This window comes from Bolinopsis microptera, chromosome 11, assembly GCF_026151205.1.
Source record: "Bolinopsis microptera isolate Bmic1 chromosome 11, MBARI_Bmic_1.0, whole genome shotgun sequence".
Lineage (NCBI taxonomy): Eukaryota > Metazoa > Ctenophora > Tentaculata > Lobata > Bolinopsidae > Bolinopsis > Bolinopsis microptera.
Window position 1 is genome coordinate 3,647,304 of NC_087082.1, and position 23,368 is coordinate 3,670,671.

Sequence of the window (23,368 nt, forward strand, 5' to 3'; positions counted from 1 at the left end):
AAGAACAGATATGAAAGCGGCGCGCGCTATTCCGAAGAAATTTATTAGACGAGTATTGATCATTAAATAATAATGTCAAGCTCACTATTTTGATTCGCATTCGCATATTAATTTTTAATGGAACTTTAACTATTAATTTCTAATATAAATATTTATACGTATTACTAATTAATATAGTATTAATAGGCTCATTTTACATATATCCAGCACAGAAAAAACACTCCACAAATTTGAAATTGCGCGCGTTGCAGTCATTTCTTTTTAACTTTATTAATTGAGACTAAATCTTTTGCAATGCATTCACAATTCAAAATTGAGCGTGCTAAATCACTCTACAGTGGATCTTTGATTCACGATGTCAATCATTCGCATTTTGCCGATCTGCATTTGTGGTTGCGAGAAGCATTATTGGATGCGCGCCCGGCCTAGTAGTGCATCGCTTGCTCTAACCAGAGCCCTCCCGCTTGCAGTAGTGCGCGACCGCAGTACGCGTATACACATGGCTATGTGAAGTGCATCGCGCTACAAATTGGATCTTAGAGATTTTTCTAAAAGGCTTCCCGACAGTTGATACCAACGAGATACTGGCGAAAAACTGTCTCAATCACGTGATATGACCATATAAAGATAAGATTATAGGGCTAGGATTTCGAATAGTCACTTAGGGCCACAAAAATATAGTGTTTAAAAAGTCACGTGACAGTCAAGTGTAAAGTGATTATTCATCATTCATTCAAAATCAACATTTAACTTATTTTATATTATGGCTGTAAAGCTTAGGCTATGATCACTAAATGTATCGAAATTGTATGTCAGTGGCATAATTCTTCATCTGACGACAGTTATTTGAATATTTGTGCTGAAATTAGATTAATTATGGCCAGAAGAAAAAGTCAGAGTTAGAAGGATCAGTACTGAAGATCTCTGGGCGGAGTAGCTTGTCCATGGGAGTTTACCTCAGTGGCTTAAAATGAAATACAAGTGAAACAACTTAATTCAGGTTGACTTACAGCCACTGAGTAAGGATAACATTCTGAAACAATTTGCATTAGTTGTAAACATTTAACGTAACTGAAATAAATAAACAATTAAGAATATAACACATTCGAACTCAGTTTACTATTGTGAAGAACAAGATGTTTTACAAACTTACGTTAGACTGAATCCATGGGAGTCAAGCCCTAATTGTAGTTTTATCGTACCCGACCGAATTGAAGTTTTTGGCAGATTTTGAGACATTTTATTTTTGATGCATGATTATTGCCCAGAAAATGATTCGCCTCGTTAAAATTTATTTACCATCATAACCAGCAGCCTAACTGGTAATTTCGTGTTTTTTGTACAACATTTAATAGACCATCAAAGTGAAACTTGCAGCATTGTCAAACTATTGAATTATGAATCTTTGATGTTTAGAACAAGAAGACTAAACCAATTGGTTTCAATTAAAGACCATGTTTTGGTCAGTACTTGCTACCGTTTAAATTAATCGCGTCAAAATTAAATCGATTCGAAAGCTTCTTCTTGTGTAAAATTATACTTAGTCAAATCATATGATGCAATTGGCAAAGCATAGTACACTGGTAACAGAAATTTTCCATTGATACAAAATGAGTCCAAATCTCTCTATTCTCATCAATGTCCCATTTAAGCAGATGTCCCAAAAGCAGATATCAAGTTCTTCCCAGAATATTCAAGCAATCCATTTATGAGTTAGTTCAGTTGTGGCTAGGTAGCAGGTGGCCGAGTGGTTAGCTCTTCTGCATCTCAAGCAGAGGATCAGTACATAAATCCCATTGTCATCTAGTCTAGGGAGAAGCTGAGGATCCATTGGATCTATGCAAAATTACATGTTTGTGTAATGTCTCCTCGGTCAACTCAGCCGAATGATCGGAAACGTGATTGAAGGTTAAATGCAGAGGGGCTCTGCCATATGATCAAGAATCTTTGGCAGTATCCAGATAGCCCAACCCCTGTTCGCGAACAGTTGTTGGCGAACAGGTGTTCGTAAACAACTGATGACATGATGGTTACCAGATCATATGACTGCATAATAACAGTACACAGACTTGCTTGCGATGATGTGAACCCCTTGACACTGAATCAAGCAGGGTTCACATCAGTGGCGTAACGTTGCCTGTTGGCGCCCCCCTGCCGAAAATAGCGCCCCCCTGTTGGCGCCCCCTCCCCTTTTGGTGCCCCTCCCTAAAATTGAACAAATTAGGTGATTTTAGAGAATACGCCGGTAAAATCTCTAAAAAAGTGTGTATCTAGAGCAAAACGCGCAGTTTTGCTAGTACTTTAGTTAAGTTTTCGAAATTGTCCCACATTCAAACGACGATTTGGCGCCCCCCTAAGACGGCGCCCCCCTGCACAGCGGGGTCAGCAGGGCCCTTTGTTACGCCACTGGTTCACATCATCGCAAGCACGGTTGGTTCACATTATCTTTTACTTGAACAAATATCATAGTAACAGACTGAAGTGTTGCACAGTTTACCTACCATACTATAAGTTTAAATATCTTGATACAAGCTAGTAAGGTATCTTGATTCTTGATGTAAGCAAACTACAGTGGAATTATTATTTAGAACAGCCTTCTTTTACTTGAACATTTACAAATTTTAATTTAATTTAACTTTATTACAGATCATAGTAACAGACTGAAGTGTAGCACAGTTTACTGTTTACCTACCATACTATAAGTTATATCTTGATACAAGCTAGTAAGGTCTGTAGGTTTGGACAAAATCAAGTTTTTTGTCCTGTTTTGGTACCACTTCCTGTTAGCAAATTTTGGACTTAAAGGACCAGTTAACTGAAAAAAAAGTTATCCTCATATTTTGACAGATTGTGACAAATAGCAAACTAAGCAACGAGTCGAAATTCCTAAATCTCTAGAACTGCTCTCTAACGCGTGTAAATAGCGTTTGTATTATTTTGGCGATGACGTCATAAAGTCCCTTGCGCGCGCACAAGAGCTCGTGAGACTGTATTTTACAGGTAGAAAATGGACATAATGTACAATGTTTTTCCCCGAATAAGTAAGTGAAAAGTAAGTAATTTAGGGTACATGTTGCTTCATAAGTTGTATATAAACATGGCCATTCTGCACAATTTGCACACATTCAAAAACCTTTAGGGCCTTCATAGCCCAATTTACCAGATACCCATAGTTTTGCATGATTTTTGGAACCGAAAATCAGTTTTTCGCCAATAACTGAAAAAGTAAGCACTTTAAGGTATATGTTTGTTCGTAAGTCATAGATTAATATGCTAATTGCGGTTCTTTTGCACCCTGTCTAAAGACTATATCACGATCCTATCGAAAATGGGCTCAGCACCACGCCCAAAATGGTTATATTGGAGAATTTCTCGAAAAGTAAGTATTTTAGGCCATGTGTTGCTCAATAACTCCTATATAAACATGCATATGCGGCTTCGTTTAAGCCTATTTTGAAGTCTCTACGACCTTCAGAAGCAAGGGGTTTGTTACGTTATTGGGTCAATATGGGCGTGGCCCTCCTGGGTTTTCTCCACGGTCAAAAAAATGTCTCCAAACGAAAATCGTTTATTCATACCTTCGGGAAGGTCTGTGCAAAGTTTCGTGAGTATTTGAACATTTGCAGGTTCATTTCCATAAATGTCCATAAATGACTGGACTACACAACTTTAGAGTTAACTTTAGAGAAACTCATAAGTCATTTATCTCAAATCAAGCTGTTAGTGTCCATGATCAATCTGTGGCGACAATGTTTTACGTGAAATGTAAAAATCAGGAGTAATATAAAAAGTGTATTTTTAGATTAAAGTGCTAGCTCATAGTTTTAGAATTGTATAGATTAACGTTGGTCGTTTAGCCATCTAACAATCGATTGTGCCGTAATATATGGCCAGAGAATAATAGGGTCTTGGAAATTCTATAGTTGTTCAGTGGGTCGATTGACTGAACACGTTTGCACTTGGTATTTAAATTTACCAGTAGTTTATTTATGTTATGTACCGATGATAATGCAATTAGGATAACAACTAGGTATAAGCCGTAAGTCTAATTCAAAACACACCGCACACCGTATATATAGTACACTCCAATCAGTATTACTATTTGGTAGACCCGAGACCGGGTATTTTGGCGGGAATTCTGTTCCCACGGCACTGTTCTGATAGAAGCTACTTCTACTTATGGTCCCAGAGGAACGGCCGTAAAGTAGCCAGACTTCTTGTCTCCTGTGCTGGCTGACACATGCGGATTAAAGTTATAAATTTTGCTATGCTATAAATATAATTGCTCTCGGAATTGAACAAACTCCTACTTATCTAGATCCTTTCTAAATTCGTTAGAGTTTCATGGACTGGGGAAAAATAATCGGTACAGTCTCCCTAGCTGCTTGTGTAATTAAGCAATGAAAACAATCCAAAATTATCACATATGACATAAGTTGTAATAGCAGAAACGTTCTAACCGTACATTCACCCGCCACTGTTCAAGAACATATATCACTGTTTAAAATCATGACGTGAGCACTGTACATCCAATCAGCTATTCCTTTAGTTAGAATGATAGCCAAAACTATAAGGATTTTGGAGAGCTAGGGTAATAGTCATAATTCTGAAATTTGAGTGAGTTACACGTGTTTTATTGACGATGATAAACATTTGTAATGTAAATTACGCTATGCAAGTGCGCACTGAGGGACTTTATGACGTCACAAGGCCACAGCTTATTATTGCAATAACACGCGTTACACGTACGCTAGAGAGTTGGTTCTTTCGGCGATACGATTCTTTACCAGTTTGTCACAGCTGATTTAAATCTTAGCCAAATTGGAGACTACAAATTTTTCAGTTAACTGGTCCTTTAATTTACACGGATAATAAATATATGCTAGGTTTAAAACTAGTGCATTTTTGTCAGCATTATTTCTCTCCTTTTGCATAAGTCTTGAGGGCTATCGTAATTCGCTGGATAAGGTGATCTCTATTGTGTCAGCCCAATGTCTACTTTCACAACTGCAGCTAGGCAGCATGGTTTTCTGGGAGGGGCAAGGTCTAGGAGATCTTTGCTGATATTTAATGTTACTTAATTGTTTTAATTTCTGACTCTTATGATTGTTTGCTCTATTGTTAATTATGTTTTGAAAGTATTTATACTTCTTATTTCTACAGTCCTTTCAATGCAGTTCATGGAAATTTGTCAATTTCTTTGCTACAGTTAAATACTAATTTGAAGCTAAAACTGTTGCAGTCCACAACGACAATTCATAATTGTCTTTATATTCTGAAACAACAAATATTATTGTGCTGGATTGCTGATAGGAATAATTTGTAGAATCAAAATTAAAAATTCAATGTATAAAACAGAAATCATTAATGACTTAATTTCTTTCCATTGTAGTATGCTAACTTTTGATGAAAGGTGATGAGTAAAGCAGACGATGGAGCTAGAGAATATAGTTGCCAACACCGTATATCTGAAGGCCAGAGAAGCTGCCGACGGTAAGTAGCTTTTAGCTTATTTCACTTATAAAACAATTTGTTCAACCGTGTTTTCTTTCATATAATAGAGAAACGTAATTGTTTGTAGAGATCAGTAATTGCAAGCTTCTTGTCAAGTGCACTGGAAGATATTTAACTGTCGTCGTAATTATTATGAAAAGGTGAAGATATTAGAAATTTTACACCAACAAATATCCTTTTAACACAGACCAATGACTGTAATCTTTGTATAATAAGCTTCCGTTAATTAGTTGTACAGATATTGTTCCATACGATAATGACAGGACACAAAGTGGTACTAAAGTATGAAACCTTAGTTTTATCAGCTACACATACATACTCCTCCACTTCTACCACCACGAGATACATGTACATATTATTACTTTTTAATGATATCGGTCATAACGTTTCACTCCGGGTTTGTCTCTCTCTCTCTCCCTCTCGAACCCAAGGTAGGTACCCTCTCCCCCTCCCCTCTTCCTCTCCCCCCTCCCTCCCTCTCTCCCTCCCTCATCCCCTCTCCCTTTTCCTCTCCCTCTCTCTTTATTTTCTCTCTCTCTCTCTCTCTCTTTTTCTCTCCCTCTCTCTCTCCCTCTCCTCACCACGCCGACATGTACAACTGCAGTGTATAAAAAAACACACAGTACAGTAGCAGTAAACATATGTTCTCTCGACCATCACTCATCACGATATACTATTTAACAATTAGCTCGCAACACACACAGCAGCTCAATACATATTTAACGTGTCGTGTAATACAATGTTGTTACAACTCCCTCAGCTCACATCTCAGTCAAGTTGCGCAGCGGTACATGTGACAAATCTGTAATAATAATTTGATTGATGACACAGTCAGAGAGAGAGAGAGAGAGAGAGAGAGAGAGAGAGAGAGAGAGAGTGCGAGAGAGAGAGAGAGAGAGAGAGAGAGAGAGAGAGATAGTGAGAATTGTTAAATATAGTTGTCACGTAGTCGTCACACGTGCATACACACTGTGTGAACTAATGCTGTATATTGTGTACAACCACACGTTATTTAATCACTAATTGATTGGAATTATTCACGGTGTTAATGTACACGTATGCTGGACGCTGATGCCCTTTTTTAGGATCACTAATCATAAACGCACGCACAAGTCTGATCTGGCGGGCCTCAACAAGTTCCAGTTTTGAGGTTATTATTATTATTCCGGGGGGAGGTGTACAAGGCAACAGATGATAATTGTTCTGTAAAGGTTGTGTGCTGCGGGTTTGAACTTACCGTTTAAGATACATGACAAACTTATTTTGAGGCAAGAAGAGCTGTCAACAGTTAGTTGAGTCGTGTGTCCAATATTATATTCCCCGCTCTCTCATATACTTTATATCAGAGATTTGAAGTTATAGACGCATTAGTTACCAGATAGTAACCGAATAGTAACCGAATAGTAACCAAAAAGTAAGGGGTTAAGTTTGTGGTTCCAAGTTAGTCACCGGTTAAGCCGCCTCTGGTGTTACAATGACATTGTATTTTACCAAGTGCGGAGTAGTATTATAAGGCAATGGGTATTAGTCTGGCCTTTGGTTACAATGAGTCACGTCATGTAGTTGCGTAATAAGCCAATTAGTTAGTTGTATGATTTTAATATGGACAGTGGACACTACGCCACGGTAAACACGGTATAGGGAAGCACAGTGGACACTACGCCACGATGAACACGGTATAGGGAAGCACAGTGGACACTACGCCACGGTGAACACGGTATAGGGAAGCACAGTGGACACTACGCCACGATGAACACGGTATAGGGAAGCACAGTGGACACTACGCCACGGTGAACACGGTATAGGGAAGCAGGACTATCTTAACTAATTCTAGTATTTCCTGGTCGCATTATCTTTACCACCTAGATAACTCGGGTCTAGTATGATCACCATATTTTATATTATGTAGATTACTTGGGTCTGTGGTTACCTCCTGTCGGCTGACTATGTCACCAAGTTTATCTTATAAAGGCGTTACAAGTTAGTTAATAATAATACACGAACTTGTTTCCTGTATAATATATTAGTTCTGAATTCTGTAGAACTCCCTCACAGTACGAGTACGCTTCCCACGCTTTAGCGGTCCTTTAATTTATATCAGTCTAAAGTTTAAATTCAATACAACACAGACGATATGTAATTGTTTGATCTTGTTAAGTAAATAAGAGCGTATTGTATTTTGATTCAGCTAATTCCTTAGAAATCCTCTGATTTACCGAACTAAGTCTATTTGAGTACTTGTCCAACTGTATAATACTATAATAGCCTGCACTTAAGTACAGCACGGACGTTAAAGATAAAGAATAAAGATCCCCATTAATACAAAGAATCATTAATTAGTTTATTTTAAACAACATCTTCAAGTTGGGTATTTAAATCTCACAGTATCTATTGTGCACGGAGTGTAGGTCTACACACTATTAACATTATGAAGTTCAGAATATTATTATAATAAATTACATGTTTGTTAATTCCGTCTAGAGTAAGGTACCAGACGCATGACATTACATTGTAATGAAGTTCACTGTGCCAAGTTCACTACATTTTCACTGTGCCAAGTTCACTGTGCCAAGTTCACTGTGCCAAGTTCACTGTGCCAAGTTCACTACATTTTCACTTTACCAAGTTCACTGTGCCTAGTTCACTGTGCCAAGTTCACTGTGCCTAGTTCACTATGCCAAGTTATTGTAGTGAAGTTCACTGTGCCAAGTTCTCTACATATTCACTGTGCCAAGTTCACTACATTTTCACTGTGCCCAGTTCACTGTGCCAAGTTCACTGTGCCAAGTTCACTGTGCCAAGTTCACTGTGCCAAGTTCACTGTGCCAAGTTCACTGTGCCAAGTTCACTGTGCCAAGTTCACTGTGCCAAGTTCACTGTGCCAAGTTCACTGTGCCAAGTTCACTGTGCCAAGTTCACTGTGCCAAGTTCACTGTGCCAAGTTCACTGTGCCAAGTTCACTGTGCCAAGTTCACTGTGCCAAGTTCACTGTGTCTGTGCCAAGTTCACTTTATGTTCACTCTAAGTGAACTGTGCTGCCGTTTGTCTATGTTGTAATTGCGGGGAACAGCAGACCTGTGTTGTAGAGAGATACAGTGAGCGTGTGTATTAAGATAAGTGTAGTGATGACAGATAAGGCAGTGAGCTCTCCACTCGTACGATAATTATAGTAGTGTGTAGTGTGTAGTGTGTAGTGTGTAGTGTGTAGTGTGTAGTGTGTAGTGTGTAGTGTGTAGTGTGTAGTGTGTAGTGTGTAGTGTGTAGTGTGTAGTGTGTAGTGTGTAGTGTGTAGTGTGTAGTGTGTAGTGTGTAGTGTGTAGTGTGTTGTGTGTAGTGTGTAGTGTGTAGTGTGTAGTGTGAAGTGTGTAGTGTGCAGTAGTGTGTAGTGTGCAGTAGTGTGTAGTGTGTAGTGTGTAGTGTGTAGTGTGTAGTGTGTAGTGTGTAGTGTGTTGTGTGTTGTGTGTAGTGTGTAGTGTGTAGTGTGTAGTGTGTAGTGTGTAGTATGTAGTGTGTAGTGTGTAGTGTGTAGTAGTGTACCAGTGTAGTGTGTAGTGTGTTGTGTGTAGTGTGTAGTGTGTAGTGTGTAGTGTGTAGTGTGCAGTGTGTAGTGTGTAGTGTGTAGTAGTGTACCAGTGTATCAGTGTAGTAGTGTGTATTCTATGGTATGGTCTGTCGTCTGAAGTTTGAGTCGTTAGTCCATCCTCTTGTGTGTGTGAGTCCTCCAAAAGCGGTTCCTAAGTTTCTAAACTATTAAATAATAATTAAATTATATAATGTTATGTCTAATATTCCTATTAATTATATCTAGCTAGCTTAGTTAGTTGTTGCACTTAAACGATAATTGATAGAGGCAGTACACGATACATGATATTATTATACCACACAATGCATTATAATATTCTACGTCACAGTAACTTTAATTTATATAATAATTCCCACCAGTGTGTAAGTTATGTTATATAACTGTACGTTTTGCCATGCGGCCATGTGTTCAAATGTCATTTGAACAGGCCCCAGCCGCGTGGCTGTCACATTGCAGATGATCCCTGGCGCTAAAAGGAACTCCGACAGCTGCCCATTGTTTTGTCATTGTCGCCACTACCTCACTGTGCACTGCCTACCACACTTCAACCTCTCACTGTGCACTGCCTACCACACTTCAACCTCTCACTGTGCACTGCCTACCACACTTCAACCTCTCACTGTGCACTGCCTACCACACTTCAACCTCTCACTGTGCACTGCCTACCACACTTCAACCTCTCACTGTGCACTGCCTACCACACTTCAACCTCTCACTGTGCACTGCCTACTACATTTCAACCTCTCACTGTGCACTGCCTACCACACTTCAACCTCTCACTGTGCACTGCCTACCACACTTCAACCTCTCACTGTGCACTGCCTACCACACTTCAACCTCTCACTGTGCACTGCCTACTACATTTCAACCTCTCACTGTGCACTGCCTACCACACTTCAACCTCTGGTTCTGAAGAACGTCTGTTCACGTAACTCCACAGACTTTCCACACAATCGCACGTGAGCTACTGTTCACAATGTGGCAAGTTCACATTATATACGTGTTAAACTACTGGCTACTTGCCGAGTTCTTAATATGTACCACATCTACTATTACTTATACTACTAGAACTGTTAGTGTGAGAGAAGGATACACGTGGTGTGGCACATTACAGGATACACGTGGTGTGGTTCATTACAGAATACACGTGGTGTGGCACAGTACAGGATACACGTGGTGTGGCACATTACAGGATACACGTGGTGTGGCACATTACAGGATACACGTGGTGTGGTTCATTACAGGATACACGTGGTGTGGTTCATTACAGGATACACGTGGTGTGGTACATTACAGGATACACGTGGTGTGGTACATTACAGGATACACGTGGTGTGGTACATTACAGGATACACGTGGTGTGGTACATTACAGGATACACGTGGTGTGGTACATTACAGGATACACGTGGTGTGGCACAGTACAGGATACACGTGGTGTGGCACAGTACAGGATACACGTGGTGTGGTACATTACAGGATACACGTCGCGTGGTGTGGTACATTACAGGATACACGTGGTGTGGTTCATTACAGGATACACGTGGTGTGGTTCATTACAGGATACATGTGGTGTGGCACATAACAGGATACACGTGGTGTGGTTCATTACAGGATACACGTGGTGTGGTTCATTACAGAATACACGTGGTGTGGCACAGTACAGGATACACGTGGTGTGGCACATTACAGGATACACGTGGTGTGGCACATTACAGGATACACGTGGTGTGGTTCATTACAGGATACACGTGGTGTGGTTCATTACAGGATACACGTGGTGTGGTACATTACAGGATACACGTGGTGTGGTTCATTACAGGATACACGTGGTGTGGTACATTACAGGATACACGTGGTGTGGTACATAACAGGATACACGTGGTGTGGTACATTACAGGATACACGTGGTGTGGTACATTACAGGATACACGTGGTGTGGCACATTACAGGATACACGTGGTGTGGCACATTACAGGATACACGTGGTGTGGCACATTACAGGATACACGTGGTGTGGCACATTACAGGATACACGTGGTGTGGCACATTACAGGATACACGTGGTGTGGCACATTACAGGATACACGTGGTGTGGTACATTACAGGATACACGTGGTGTGGCACATTACATGATACACGTGGTGTGGTTCATTACAGGATACACGTGGTGTGGTACATTACAGGAAACACGTGGTGTGGTTCATTACAGGATACACGTGGTGTGGCACAGTACAGAATACACGTGGTGTGGCACAGTACAGAATACACGTGGTGTGGTACATTACAGGATACACGTGGTGTGGTACATTACAGGATACACGTGGTGTGGTACATTACAGGATACACGTGGTGTGGTACATAACAGGATACACGTGGTGTGGTACATTACAGGATACACGTGGTGTGGCACATTACAGGATACACGTGGCGTGGTACATTACAGGATACACGTGGTGTGGTACATTACAGGATACACGTGGTGTGGTACATAACAGGATACACGTGGTGTGGTACATTACAGGATACACGTGGTGTGGTACATTACAGGATACACGTGGTGTGGCACATTACAGGATACACGTGGTGTGGCACATTACAGGATACACGTGGTGTGGCACATTACAGGATACACGTGGTGTGGCACATTACAGGATACACGTGGTGTGGCACATTACAGGATACACGTGGTGTGGCACATTACAGGATACACGTGGTGTGGTACATTACAGGATACACGTGGTGTGGCACATTACATGATACACGTGGTGTGGTTCATTACAGGATACACGTGGTGTGGTACATTACAGGAAACACGTGGTGTGGTTCATTACAGGATACACGTGGTGTGGCACAGTACAGAATACACGTGGTGTGGCACAGTACAGAATACACGTGGTGTGGTACATTACAGGATACACGTGGTGTGGTACATTACAGGATACACGTGGTGTGGTACATTACAGGATACACGTGGTGTGGTACATTACAGGAAACACGTGGTGTGGCACATTACATGATACACGTGGTGTGGTTCATTACAGGATACACGTGGTGTGGTACATTACAGGAAACACGTGGTGTGGTTCATTACAGGATACACGTGGTGTGGCACAGTACAGAATACACGTGGTGTGGCACAGTACAGAATACACGTGGTGTGGTACATTACAGGATACACGTGGTGTGGTACATTACAGGATACACGTGGTGTGGTACATTACAGGAAACACGTGGTGTGGTACATTACAGGATACACGTGGTGTGGTACATTACAGGATACACGTGGTGTGGTTCATTACAGGATACACGTGGTGTGGTACATTACAGGATACACGTGGTGTGGTACATTACATGATACACGTGGTGTGGCACTGTACAGGATACACGTGGTGTGACACTGTACAGGATACACGTGATGTGGTTCATTACAGGATACACGTGGTGTGGTACATTACATGATACACGTGGTGTGGCACTGTACAGGATACACGTGGTGTGGCACTGTGTCAGGGAGGTAGCTTGTGTGTCCGTTACTGTGTGTGGTGAGTGATCGGGAGATCGAAGTGTTTTCGCAATTTCAACTTAGATTGAGGAATGTAAATTATAAAACGATAATACTCTGTCTTGTCATCGAGCTCAAGCAATCACCAACCAAGCCAGCAAGTATTTTAGACCATGTTCACTAAACAGTTTACAGTTAACAGTTAGATATAACTGTTATGTTAGATATAACTGTTATGTTAGATATAACTGTGTGTGTTTGTGCACAATGAGGGTTGGACTGGGTAAATATGATGAGCTGATCTTATAATGCTGGTTTGGTGCGCTGTCATCAGATAGCGGAGGGAGAGAGGGAGAGAGAGAGGAAGAGAGAGAGGGAGAGGGAGACCTTGCAGGTGAAGTGACACTACACTGAGATGTAGATCACGTACACTTACAGGATTGCTGTTACGTCACGAGACACTACCAGTGTCGGGGAGACAGCACTTCATGGAGTATTTATAGCTTATAGCACAATCTAGAACTCCTTGGACTCTTGGACAGTTAACTGTAGCACTCACAGCTGCGCAAAACGCACTCTAAATGGTCTGAGTTGTCCAATTTATATACCTCTAATCTCTATTTAAAGATTACCCTTCTCCTCCCGAAGTAAGAAAACTTCCCAAATTTTCCAGATTACCAGTGAGCTATTTGTGTCTAAATATACAACCAATGGCACTTACCAGAATGTGATAACGTTTTATGTACCGCATAATGTACGTCTTGCTTTCCTTCGCATTTCCGGGATTGCTGTGTGCATCATACTGTGTACTTACACAGTTACAGTGTATGTACACACGCACATTTTGCATTTACAATGTGTTTACCCAGTGTGAAAGTGTGTTTTAGGAGTTGGGATGCAAATGAAATGTTCGGTCACGTGACGTGTACATGACGTCATAATATAAAACTCTCCACTTCTCCAATGTAGAACTTTACTATTAGTATTATACTGATATGCTGTTATACTGTCCCAAATGTAATTTAGATAATAGTAAAATTACCTTTAAATCATAATAACAAAACAAAACGCACTAAATTTACAGACTCTTGGCTCCACACTCTATTAGATCCTTGAAAGCTTGAACTGCTTGTATCGTGCTTTGTAAACAAGCTAGTTTAAAGTGCAGCAAAAAATGCAACCTGCAAAGTAATCTCGAAAAAGTCAGTTATTTTGCTTATTACATAGCAAGTTGGTGCGATTGAAATCAGCTTTAATATCATCATGTTGACGTTTTATTGACTTATTGAGTAGAACACATTTTCTTGCGTGGTATTTCTCGCACCTCTCTGTTCAATTCACAGACCATAATATCATAATCATAATGTAAGGACATACCCACCAGAAAATTGGTAAAAGTCAAACTTTTTGACGGAGCTACATACAATTACCTGTTAGGGCCTTTTGGAGTGAGTGTGTGTGTGTGGTAAAGTAGAGTATAAGATTGTGTCAATACCAAGTGCCAGGTGGGAGCTAGTCTTTAGTACTTCCAAATCGAGTGTGTACCAGCACGGTCCTCCGTAAAAGTTAAGTCTATTATGGATTATTATATATTATAGTGTATACGTAGGTAGGTTCTGGTGTTTGTCTTTTTTGTGAGAAATGTAAGAATGTTTGGAGGTATGTAAAGTTTGTATTTTTGTGTTTACAGCGATGTAAGTTGGTGACTTGGTATTACTGGTGGCACATTTTCACGGGTAAACTTACGTAAGGGTTTAGTTAATATCTTAGTAATAGTACGGTGTGTTTCAAAAGTCTTGTAAGGATTTACCTTTTGCCTAACTTTAAGACGCGGATGGAGAAAGAAATTTCATTTCTATGAAATATTTCTTGGAGTGTAAAGGTGAGATTTGTACTAGATGAAGAACCTATAGGTATTAATATATCATGAATAAGGGTATAGGTATTTATTTAGAGTGCAATTATTACTTGGAGCATTAAGTAGTATTTAATGTTGCAAGCTTGAATTTTGCAGGTGTTTTACGAATTGTTCTAGAAAATAAGGATACGAATATTCCATGTTACGCAACCTTTAATGTCAATTCCATTACAAGACATACTATAAATATCACAATAAAGGTTCTCAGTAATGTCTCAAAGAATATTTCAACAATAGTCCCCTCAGCTCCTCAGACTACTTTACCTTAAGTCATAATTGTAGTAATGGACCAAGTTTAAGTACGAGTACTTTAGCGAGTTATACAATACCTTTACGTCAATCATCTCACATATTTTTTTGTCAAATATAAAGACAAAACATAGCAAGGCTATTTTTTTGTGGGAAAAATAAAAATAGAATATATCGGAGGTGAGAAAATATAAAAATAGAATATATCGGACGATGATGTCAGAACTGTTTTGTTTTCCCGTTCATCTTAAGAGAGAAACAAAACACTGTACTACAAAATGCAACCAAGAAACCATGCTCTAAAAGCTTTTCAAAAGCAATCTTATCTTTGTTCATTTCAGTCACATTCAATAAACGATAACTGCAGTTAGAGAGTACTGATAAAGTTATTTTTAGACTCAAATCTGGTCGGTAGTTTACAGGAAAGCTGTTGTAGAATTACCACAAGTGCTCGTCAAGGAATGGTCTATGTCGGCTACTAAATAGTTTTTATGTAAACTGTATTATATAATTATATATAAAGTAAATTTACCCCAAAATTTTGTATCTGTATAGATTTTATCTGGTGTCTTTGAGTTAAACATCTTATCAAAGCGAGAGTAGCTGATCGTTATAAACAGCTGCTTAAGATATTAACACTGTAGGTACGGCAATTTCTCAACATGGAGCTGTAGTAGAGCTACAGATTATAGCAATTTCTTAATACGATGATTAGTAGAGCTAGAGCTACAGATTATACCAATTTCTTAATACGATGATTCATTTTAACCACGGTCGTGTTACTATGTAATATGTATATTGTACGTGACTACTAACTACAGAGCTAATCCGTCAAAAGAAAAAGTAAAATGGAAGATTTGCCGCTGTTATTTTTTATGCAGATCAGTGTTATTATATCAGTGAATTCAGGAATCAGCACCAGATATCATTTTAACGTGGCCGAGTTAAAACCGGAGTGAATAAATCCTTGACATCTTTACTTTGCGTATATTTAATTTGTAACGAACCATAAAATTTCTAAATATTTTCGATTTTGGAATTAAAATGGTCCGGTTATAATATATCTGTTATATTATTGGGATAAATAGTGCAATTAATTAGTGCAATTAATGCGATTACAGAATTAAAAGTAAGTTTAACAACTGACGAGTTACCAGGAACACTAAACGTGTAAAACATACGGTATTATAATATTTAGTGTCCTGGTGTGATAAAACTGAAACCAAGAACCAGGAATATCAGCAAGTTCCAGTTTTGGAAACATCTGTAATCGTGTTGTTTAACACGAAACTGTGTAAAACCTGATATGACGTGTTTCCGAGTTTCTAGTTCTATATTTATTGTGGGATTCACACCTGAAGAATATGGCTTGTCACGTGTACAATGTACATCAAGGAAGACTGTTTGTGTCCCCTTCAAACTCAAAAGTATGTACTTAAAAGCATTCTGTACGTTGTGGTTAGGTACCCTAATCAGATAAAGATACTAAACCAATCAGTTAAGTAACAAATTGTCAATTTAATTAGGAAATTATGATGCTTTTTAGTCGTAATATCAATTTAAAGACCTCCCTAAAGTCTGCCATATAAGATATTGCTCTAAACGAGCTGGCATTACTTTTACAACTAGGAAATCTTCCAGTCTTCCTGTTTAAATTCAATTCCCCTTAAGCTTATGGCATAAAGTTACATCCAAAAGTACATTTTTCAATCATAGCGATAAGGTTGTACTCATTGTAGTTGTCCGCATTCCACTCCTTATACTAGTGTAATCACGTTTAAATCTGTGTTGTTTTCTTGCTTTTATTCTAAAAATAGCATCCAGATCATTGGAAAACAACGAAAAGCACAATAATTCGATGGTGCAGGCGGGATGTGGCCTACGAACTTAGATTATAGTTTATACCTTAACAGTAAAAATGGCCACTATTAACGCCATTTCTTCCTCGATAAAAGCCATGATCTCGCTCGATAATAATATAATCTATCTTTGCCAGCTCAATAGAGAGCGCATATAATAACTCAAGTAGTACTAGTATAGAGGGTTGGGAGGTCACAAAAACATTCGAGTGTACCCGGCTGCGTCTGAAGATCAAATATTAGTGGGCCCTGAGCTAAATTGTATTTCAAGTAGCAACTCAGCTAGATTATAGCAAGTCAGCTAGATTATAGCAACTCAGCTGGATTATAGCAAGTCAGCTAGATTATAAAGCAATGAAAGGCATTAGTTTGGTTAAATCAAACAGAACATATGCTATCAGACTTTCAACTGACTAAGGTAGGGTTAAAAGCAAGTCAGCTGGATTATAGCAAGTCAGCTGTATTATAGCAAGTCAGCTGGATTATAGCAAGTCAGCTGGATTATAGCAAGTCAGCTGGATAATAGCAAGTCAGCTGGATTATAGCAAGGCAGCTGTATTATAGCAAGTCAGCTGGATTATAGCAAGTCAGCTGGATTATAGCAAGTCAGCTGGATTATATCAAGTCAGCTAGATTATAGCAAGGCAGCTAGATTATAGCAAGTCAGCTGTATTATAGCAACTCAGCTAGATTATAGCAAGTCAGCTAGATTATAGCAAGTCAGCTAGATTATAGCAAGTCAGCTAGATTATAGCAAGTCAGCTAGATTATAGCAAGTCAGCTGGATTATAGCAAGTCAGCTGTATTATAGCAAGTCAGCTGGATTATAGCAAGTCAGCTGTATTATAGCAAGTCAGCTGGATTATAGCAAGTCAGCTGGATTATAGCAAGTCAGCTGGATTATAGCAAGGCAGCTGTATTATAGCAAGTCAGCTGTATTATAGCAAGTCAGCTAGATTATAGCAAGTCAGCTAGATTATAGCAAATCAGCTAGATTATAGCAAGTCAGCTGGATTATAGCAAGTCAGCTGTATTATAGCAAGTCAGCTGGATTATAGCAAGTCAGCTGGATTATAGCAAGTCAGCTGGATTATAGCAAGGCAGCTGTATTATAGCAAGTCAGCTGTATTATAGCAAGTCAGCTGGATTATAGCAAGTCAGCTAGATTATAGCAAGTCAGCTGGATTATAATAGCAAGTCAGCTGGATTATAGCAAGGCAGCTGTATTATAGCAAGTCAGCTGGATTATAGCAAGTCAGCTGGATTATAGCAAGTCAGCTGGATTATAGCAAGGCAGCTGGATTATAGCAAGTCAGCTGGATTATAGCAAATCAGCTGGATTATAGCAAGTCAGCTAGATTATAGCAAGTCAGCTGGATTATAGCAAATCAGCTAGATTATAGCAAGTCAGCTAGATCCCCCTAGTGAGCTACAGTTGATATAATATATATTACTGATTCTCCTGCTCGATGCTGTAACTTGTTTGAAGACATAGAGCTGAGACATTTAGGAGGAAAATTAAGATGAAATCCAAATCTGTAAATATTTGAGTAAATTCCGACGGTCCCTGACAGTTGACAATTGTGACATTATATCAGATGTTATCGAATATCAACTTTTAACAAGGTGTACATGTCAGAGTCCAGATGATGTCGGGGGTCTGTTGAGGAATGTTTAAAAGTGAGGATGTTTTCTTTCCAAGAGAAAGCTAAGCGCTATGAAAACTGGACGTTTCTGACCGTAATTGCAGAACAGCCACTCTCAGTCTGTCAATGATCTCATTATAAATATCCGTACTATTACACGTGCTGCTGTCATCATGTTTAAAATCTTCCTCTCCAGCTTCCAGTGCTCCCAACGGCTAGCACCAAGTAAAAGTGCCAACTAAATATCCATTTATTATTACCAATTGTACACTGGCACGTGTGTACTATATCACTCCTTACCATTAGGCCGATGAGCTCTCATATTGGTGTGTGCCTAAGTGTTTTTCAAGGATCTATTAAGCAATTTAGATCTGTGGGCGAGGCTAGCCGTGGGGAGTGCACACAATATAATAATTTGATAAATGGTAAACGTAATAAGACAGAGAGCGAGAGAGACAGGGTAAGACCTGGATCGCAGTGGTGGGTACCTTTCCAACCACTGACTTTGTGTGGTGGGTACCTTTCCAACCACTGACTTTGTGTGGTGGATCCCTGCAGGGAGGATAACAGTTAGAAATTATTATTTTAGTCAGGAATGAACTATATTTACATGATCAATGGTCATTTCATCAACCGGGGCCGGGGTTATTGTACTGTAAAAGTACAATAATAGTGTGAAGCATGGAATTCGAGAAGTCAGAAGACAGATACTGACTTCAAAAATATTCATTTTTTGTGGAAAAAACGGCAATATTCATTGAAACTGTGCCAAAAACACTCACCCGGTTTTTTTCTTACCTGATCAAAGCACACCGACGGTATTATAAATGTCTGCCGAGAGATCCCTGCAGCGAGCATTGGCCTGGCTAATTTATTTACCAGCTGTTCTTTCTCAGATTAGAATGTATTATATTATATTAAGACTTAAGAGTCTAGATAAGGAAAGACTTCAATAATTACTGCATTCATTTTTCGAGAAATCATAAAATCAGTAAAAAATTTAAGAACCTTGCTCCCTTAGTCCTACAGAGCTACAGCTACTGAGCTGATATTCTACTTTCTGGAATTTAGTTGCGGTGTCGGATCGCACTCATTCATCTGTCCAAAGAAGTGCCCATGGTTAGTGTCATAGTAAGATAGCACATAACTCACTCTATTTACATTTAGAGGCAAGAAGTATTATATATCAGTCCCAAGAACTTGACGTACTTTACTCTGGAACATTCTAAAATACATCCTGACCGTTACCATCCTGATCATACCAACAATTTAATCAATTATATGTTTCAACGTACATTACGTAGCACTGTATCTCGGCAGCTCTAAACCAATGTGACGTGTAGAGTTGGGTGGTATCGGGTGAAAGTGTCATGAAAGACACAAATATCTCCAGTGTATAACCCTGTACGTGTATAATCCGAGCTCATAATTTATGCGTTCCGCTGGGCTTATAATCCTCAAATTATATCAGAATACCATTATATAATATTAATGCATTAATATTAATACATATATTATGTTAAAGTAAAGTAAGTATTGCATAATATAATGTTACATAGCAACCACTTAAAGATTTAATGGTACGTTTATTTGACAGACATCAAATTTTAAAGGTTTGGAATTAGTTAGGGTAAGTTAAGTAGTTTTGAAAATGAGGTGTGTGATCATGATTAATATTAAAAGTGACGGCTTTATCTAATATATAACTGATGCGATGTGGATTCTTGCAGTTACTGAACCAAGCCATGTAAGATGCTTTAAAGTTTTCAATATTAAGCATTCTAAGTACAATATATAATAATAATAATTTTTAATTTTAATTATATTATATACATGTATACATATATATAATATATTGTACTTAGAATCTAACACTTTTATAGAGCCTAACAGTTTTTAAAATTTCAGGTGATGGTAAACGGAAAGGCAGGAGTAGAAAATGGAAGTCGTTAATGAAATTTTCGGAAGCTGCGGAAGTTCAGATATTCAAGAAAGAGTTCCCAGGTATGGGTTTTTAAAATGTTGTTTTTAAAATTGTTGCAATTCTTGAGTTTGAATATTTCTGTATCAAATATTTTGTAACATTTTGCACATGTTGTGAGCCATTTACGTAGAGAAATTATTTGTTGTAAATTGCTGATAAAAAAGAAATTAACAAGTTTGTATCGCCAACATTTCATCGACTAAGTGACTTGAAAATTTGTGCGTAACATTCCGGGAATATAGTGTAAGACTGAAGGTATGGAATTTAAAATCGTTACAAAAAAATGACGTGAAAAAAACGTTATCCAATTTGTACAATATTTTACCGTCACGTGCCGGGGTGCCCCTACCACACTGACTTTTCCAACAGTCAGAAATCAGACCCGAATAATTTGAACCTTGATATTTACTAATTCTCTAATTTTAGTTCGGTACTTTGGGTGGAGTACATATTATATGCATAACTGTAATTTACATAACAAATAAAGTAATACATTTTTAATAACTAAACTTAATCTATTTAACACTTAAAATGATAACGTAAGAAATGGACAGTGACGGATCATTATTTTAGCTATAGTTGTTAAATTCACGTTTCTTTAATCTCAAAAGGCATAATGATATTTGTATTTCCATCAATAATGAGTTTGAACTTTCAACGTTTAAGGAACAAGGATTGATTAGGAATGGTTTCAATTAAGTATGGAACTAGTTCAATCTCAAAGCTCCGTAAGGTTCCCAAAGTTGGAGTTCACCGTTCAGTATTTAATCAAATCAAAAGTCGATGGTGCGATATTAGAGTTGATTAATTCATGTAACTAGCTTTTGAACTAGATAGACATACTGGCGCAATTTGAGCAGAATCGGGAATTTGTTTCCAGAAGGTACATATGTAAGGATTGTGATTATCTTCATACTTTAAACTCATAATGTATTATAAATGGCAAATTTTAAGAAGTTAAGAGACACGAGGCCCACTAACCTATCATCCACGACTACTGGAAATATGAATCTTATTCAGATTGCAGTTTAACTAGTGTCCTGGTAGAAATGCCGTTTAACAAGATTTATAGATATCTAACTCTGTAACTACTCAACCCGTTAAACTCACCAACTCTTTAAAGGTATTTAAGTATTAACGAGAAATGGCTGGTCCTGTACGCTGTCTCTGTTGAGTCTGAGAGACCTCTTTCATAATTCATAGTCTACAAAATCGAAATATCATTTTAATCGATGGAGGGTGAGAGCAAAGAACTCATGAAACCCAAATATGGAAGAAACTTTGAACACCTACTATCGATCTATTTATTTAATCCATATTGTTGCACGTGCAATCAGTGGGCGTGTACTGTGCCAGACTACCTAGGTGTGCCAGACCTCTATTAATTGAGACTAAATATTAGATAGTTTGTAGCAAAACTGATTTACTCCACCTACAATCCACAAGCTCATGCCATGATACAGATAACAGAAGTCAACTATTACCTGTCCGCTCTTGCCAATATAAATAACTATGTGAGGGTTGCCACTGCCTTTGTCTCTCTCGCCTCTCCTGATGATATATAACTTGTGATATTGTATTGCCAGATCTAGTGCGCACACACACGTGCTAGTGCGCACACACACGTGCTAGTGCGCACACACACGTGCTAGTGCGCACACCCACACACGTGCTCATTTCATGTATAATATTCACGGGGGACGCTGTTATTTGTGAGATTATTATCATATTATGTGCGTATGTTCAGAGTTGATTACTGTCTTGTATAAGACAAGGTTCATGTTGGGATAGTCAAAGAGCGATCTGAGCTTTCACCTTATTATATTTATAATCAAAGATAACGGCTTATACTGAGTTGTCGAGTCGGGTAACCATTCCATGATATCCAATATTCCAATACGTAGATATTAACAAAACGATTCGATCTCTCTCTCTTTCTCTCTCTCTCTCTCTCTCTCTCTCTCTCTCTCTCTCTCTCTCTCTCTCTCTCTCTCTCTCTCTCTCTCTCTCTCTCTCTCTCTCTCTCTTTCTCTCTCTCTCTCTCTCTCTCTCTCTCTCTCTCTCTCTCTCTCTCTCTCTCTCTCTCTCTCTCTCTCTCTCTCTCTCTCTCTCTCTTTCCCCCTTTGATTTTACAATCCATCTGAGGTAATGGACCTAAGGTTTCGAAATATCTTGATTATATTATAATATTGTATAAAATGTAACTTATATAGAACTTGAAATTTGCACAAAGTAATGAGAACCTTTCAATGCAGCCATTAAGACAAAGAAATTCATCGACTCGAGATCTAAGACAATAAATTGATTCCAGTAAGATTTAGATAATGATACATACGTCATGCATGGCTGTAAGCTGTAAAGGCTGATCTTCGGTTATATAATCTAACTGAAAATTGTGGAGTAATTTTGCACCGACGTTCGATAAAAAGTAATAAGGAAATGATAATTTGCAAAAAATTTAAAACTTTCCCTTTATTATAACTTTTATTAGAAACATTTATTACGCTATACAATTTCTTACGATTTTCCCGTGCAAACAATTTCGATTATAAGATTAAGTACGAGGGGCCCAATTTTGAGGTTATTTGTCAATTGAACGTCATTGTCAGCTTCAATCACTGATCATCCCTTATGAGGTAGCTATTTTTGACAGTTTGATATTTCGTAAATAATTTATCGGGTAATTGTAGTAATTTGATGGGTAAACAAATTGCAGAATGTCATTTAAGAAAAAGCAGGCCTACACGTCATTTTATTATTCATCGGATATCGAATGTCCCTGAAGATTTTTATTAATATATAACTCTTTTTTATGTTTTCGGTCCATTATATTATCTTAATTGGGAATTTTGTTGGAAATAGATTTATTAATTATAGAAGCTAACCAACCAATAAATTATAATTTTAAAATGATAACAAAATACACATTATCCCAGCCCGTTATAATACACCTCGCATATCAAGTATCAACTATAACCTTGCCCAGGCTTCCGTTAAATCTAGCATTTGATCAGCGTATATAATAAGCTTTATGTATGAGCTTGATCATAACCCATCATCATATTATTATCGATACGTACATAATGCATAATGCCTTCAAAAGACCCTATA

At 38.4% G+C, this 23,368-nt stretch overlaps 1 protein-coding gene across 9 annotated transcripts in view; it reads left to right on the forward strand.

Annotated features, from left to right (window-relative positions):
* Positions 1-5,385: 5,385 nt before the first annotated feature.
* LOC134823271 (G protein-coupled receptor kinase 5-like) overlaps positions 5,386-23,368 on the forward strand; it is a 53,675-nt gene continuing 35,692 nt past the window's right edge. For 6 of the 9 annotated variants that reach the window (XM_063834676.1, XM_063834674.1, XM_063834677.1 and 3 more), the window contains exons 1-2: positions 5,392-5,493; positions 20,182-20,277. In XM_063834676.1, the coding sequence (XP_063690746.1) occupies positions 5,433-5,493; positions 20,182-20,277 (157 nt within the window). In that variant the 5' untranslated portion in view covers positions 5,392-5,432. Of the gene's footprint in view, positions 5,494-20,181; positions 20,278-23,368 lie in introns of all 9 variants that reach the window. The other 3 variants (XM_063834675.1, XM_063834681.1, XM_063834682.1) reach the window with 1 other exon arrangement.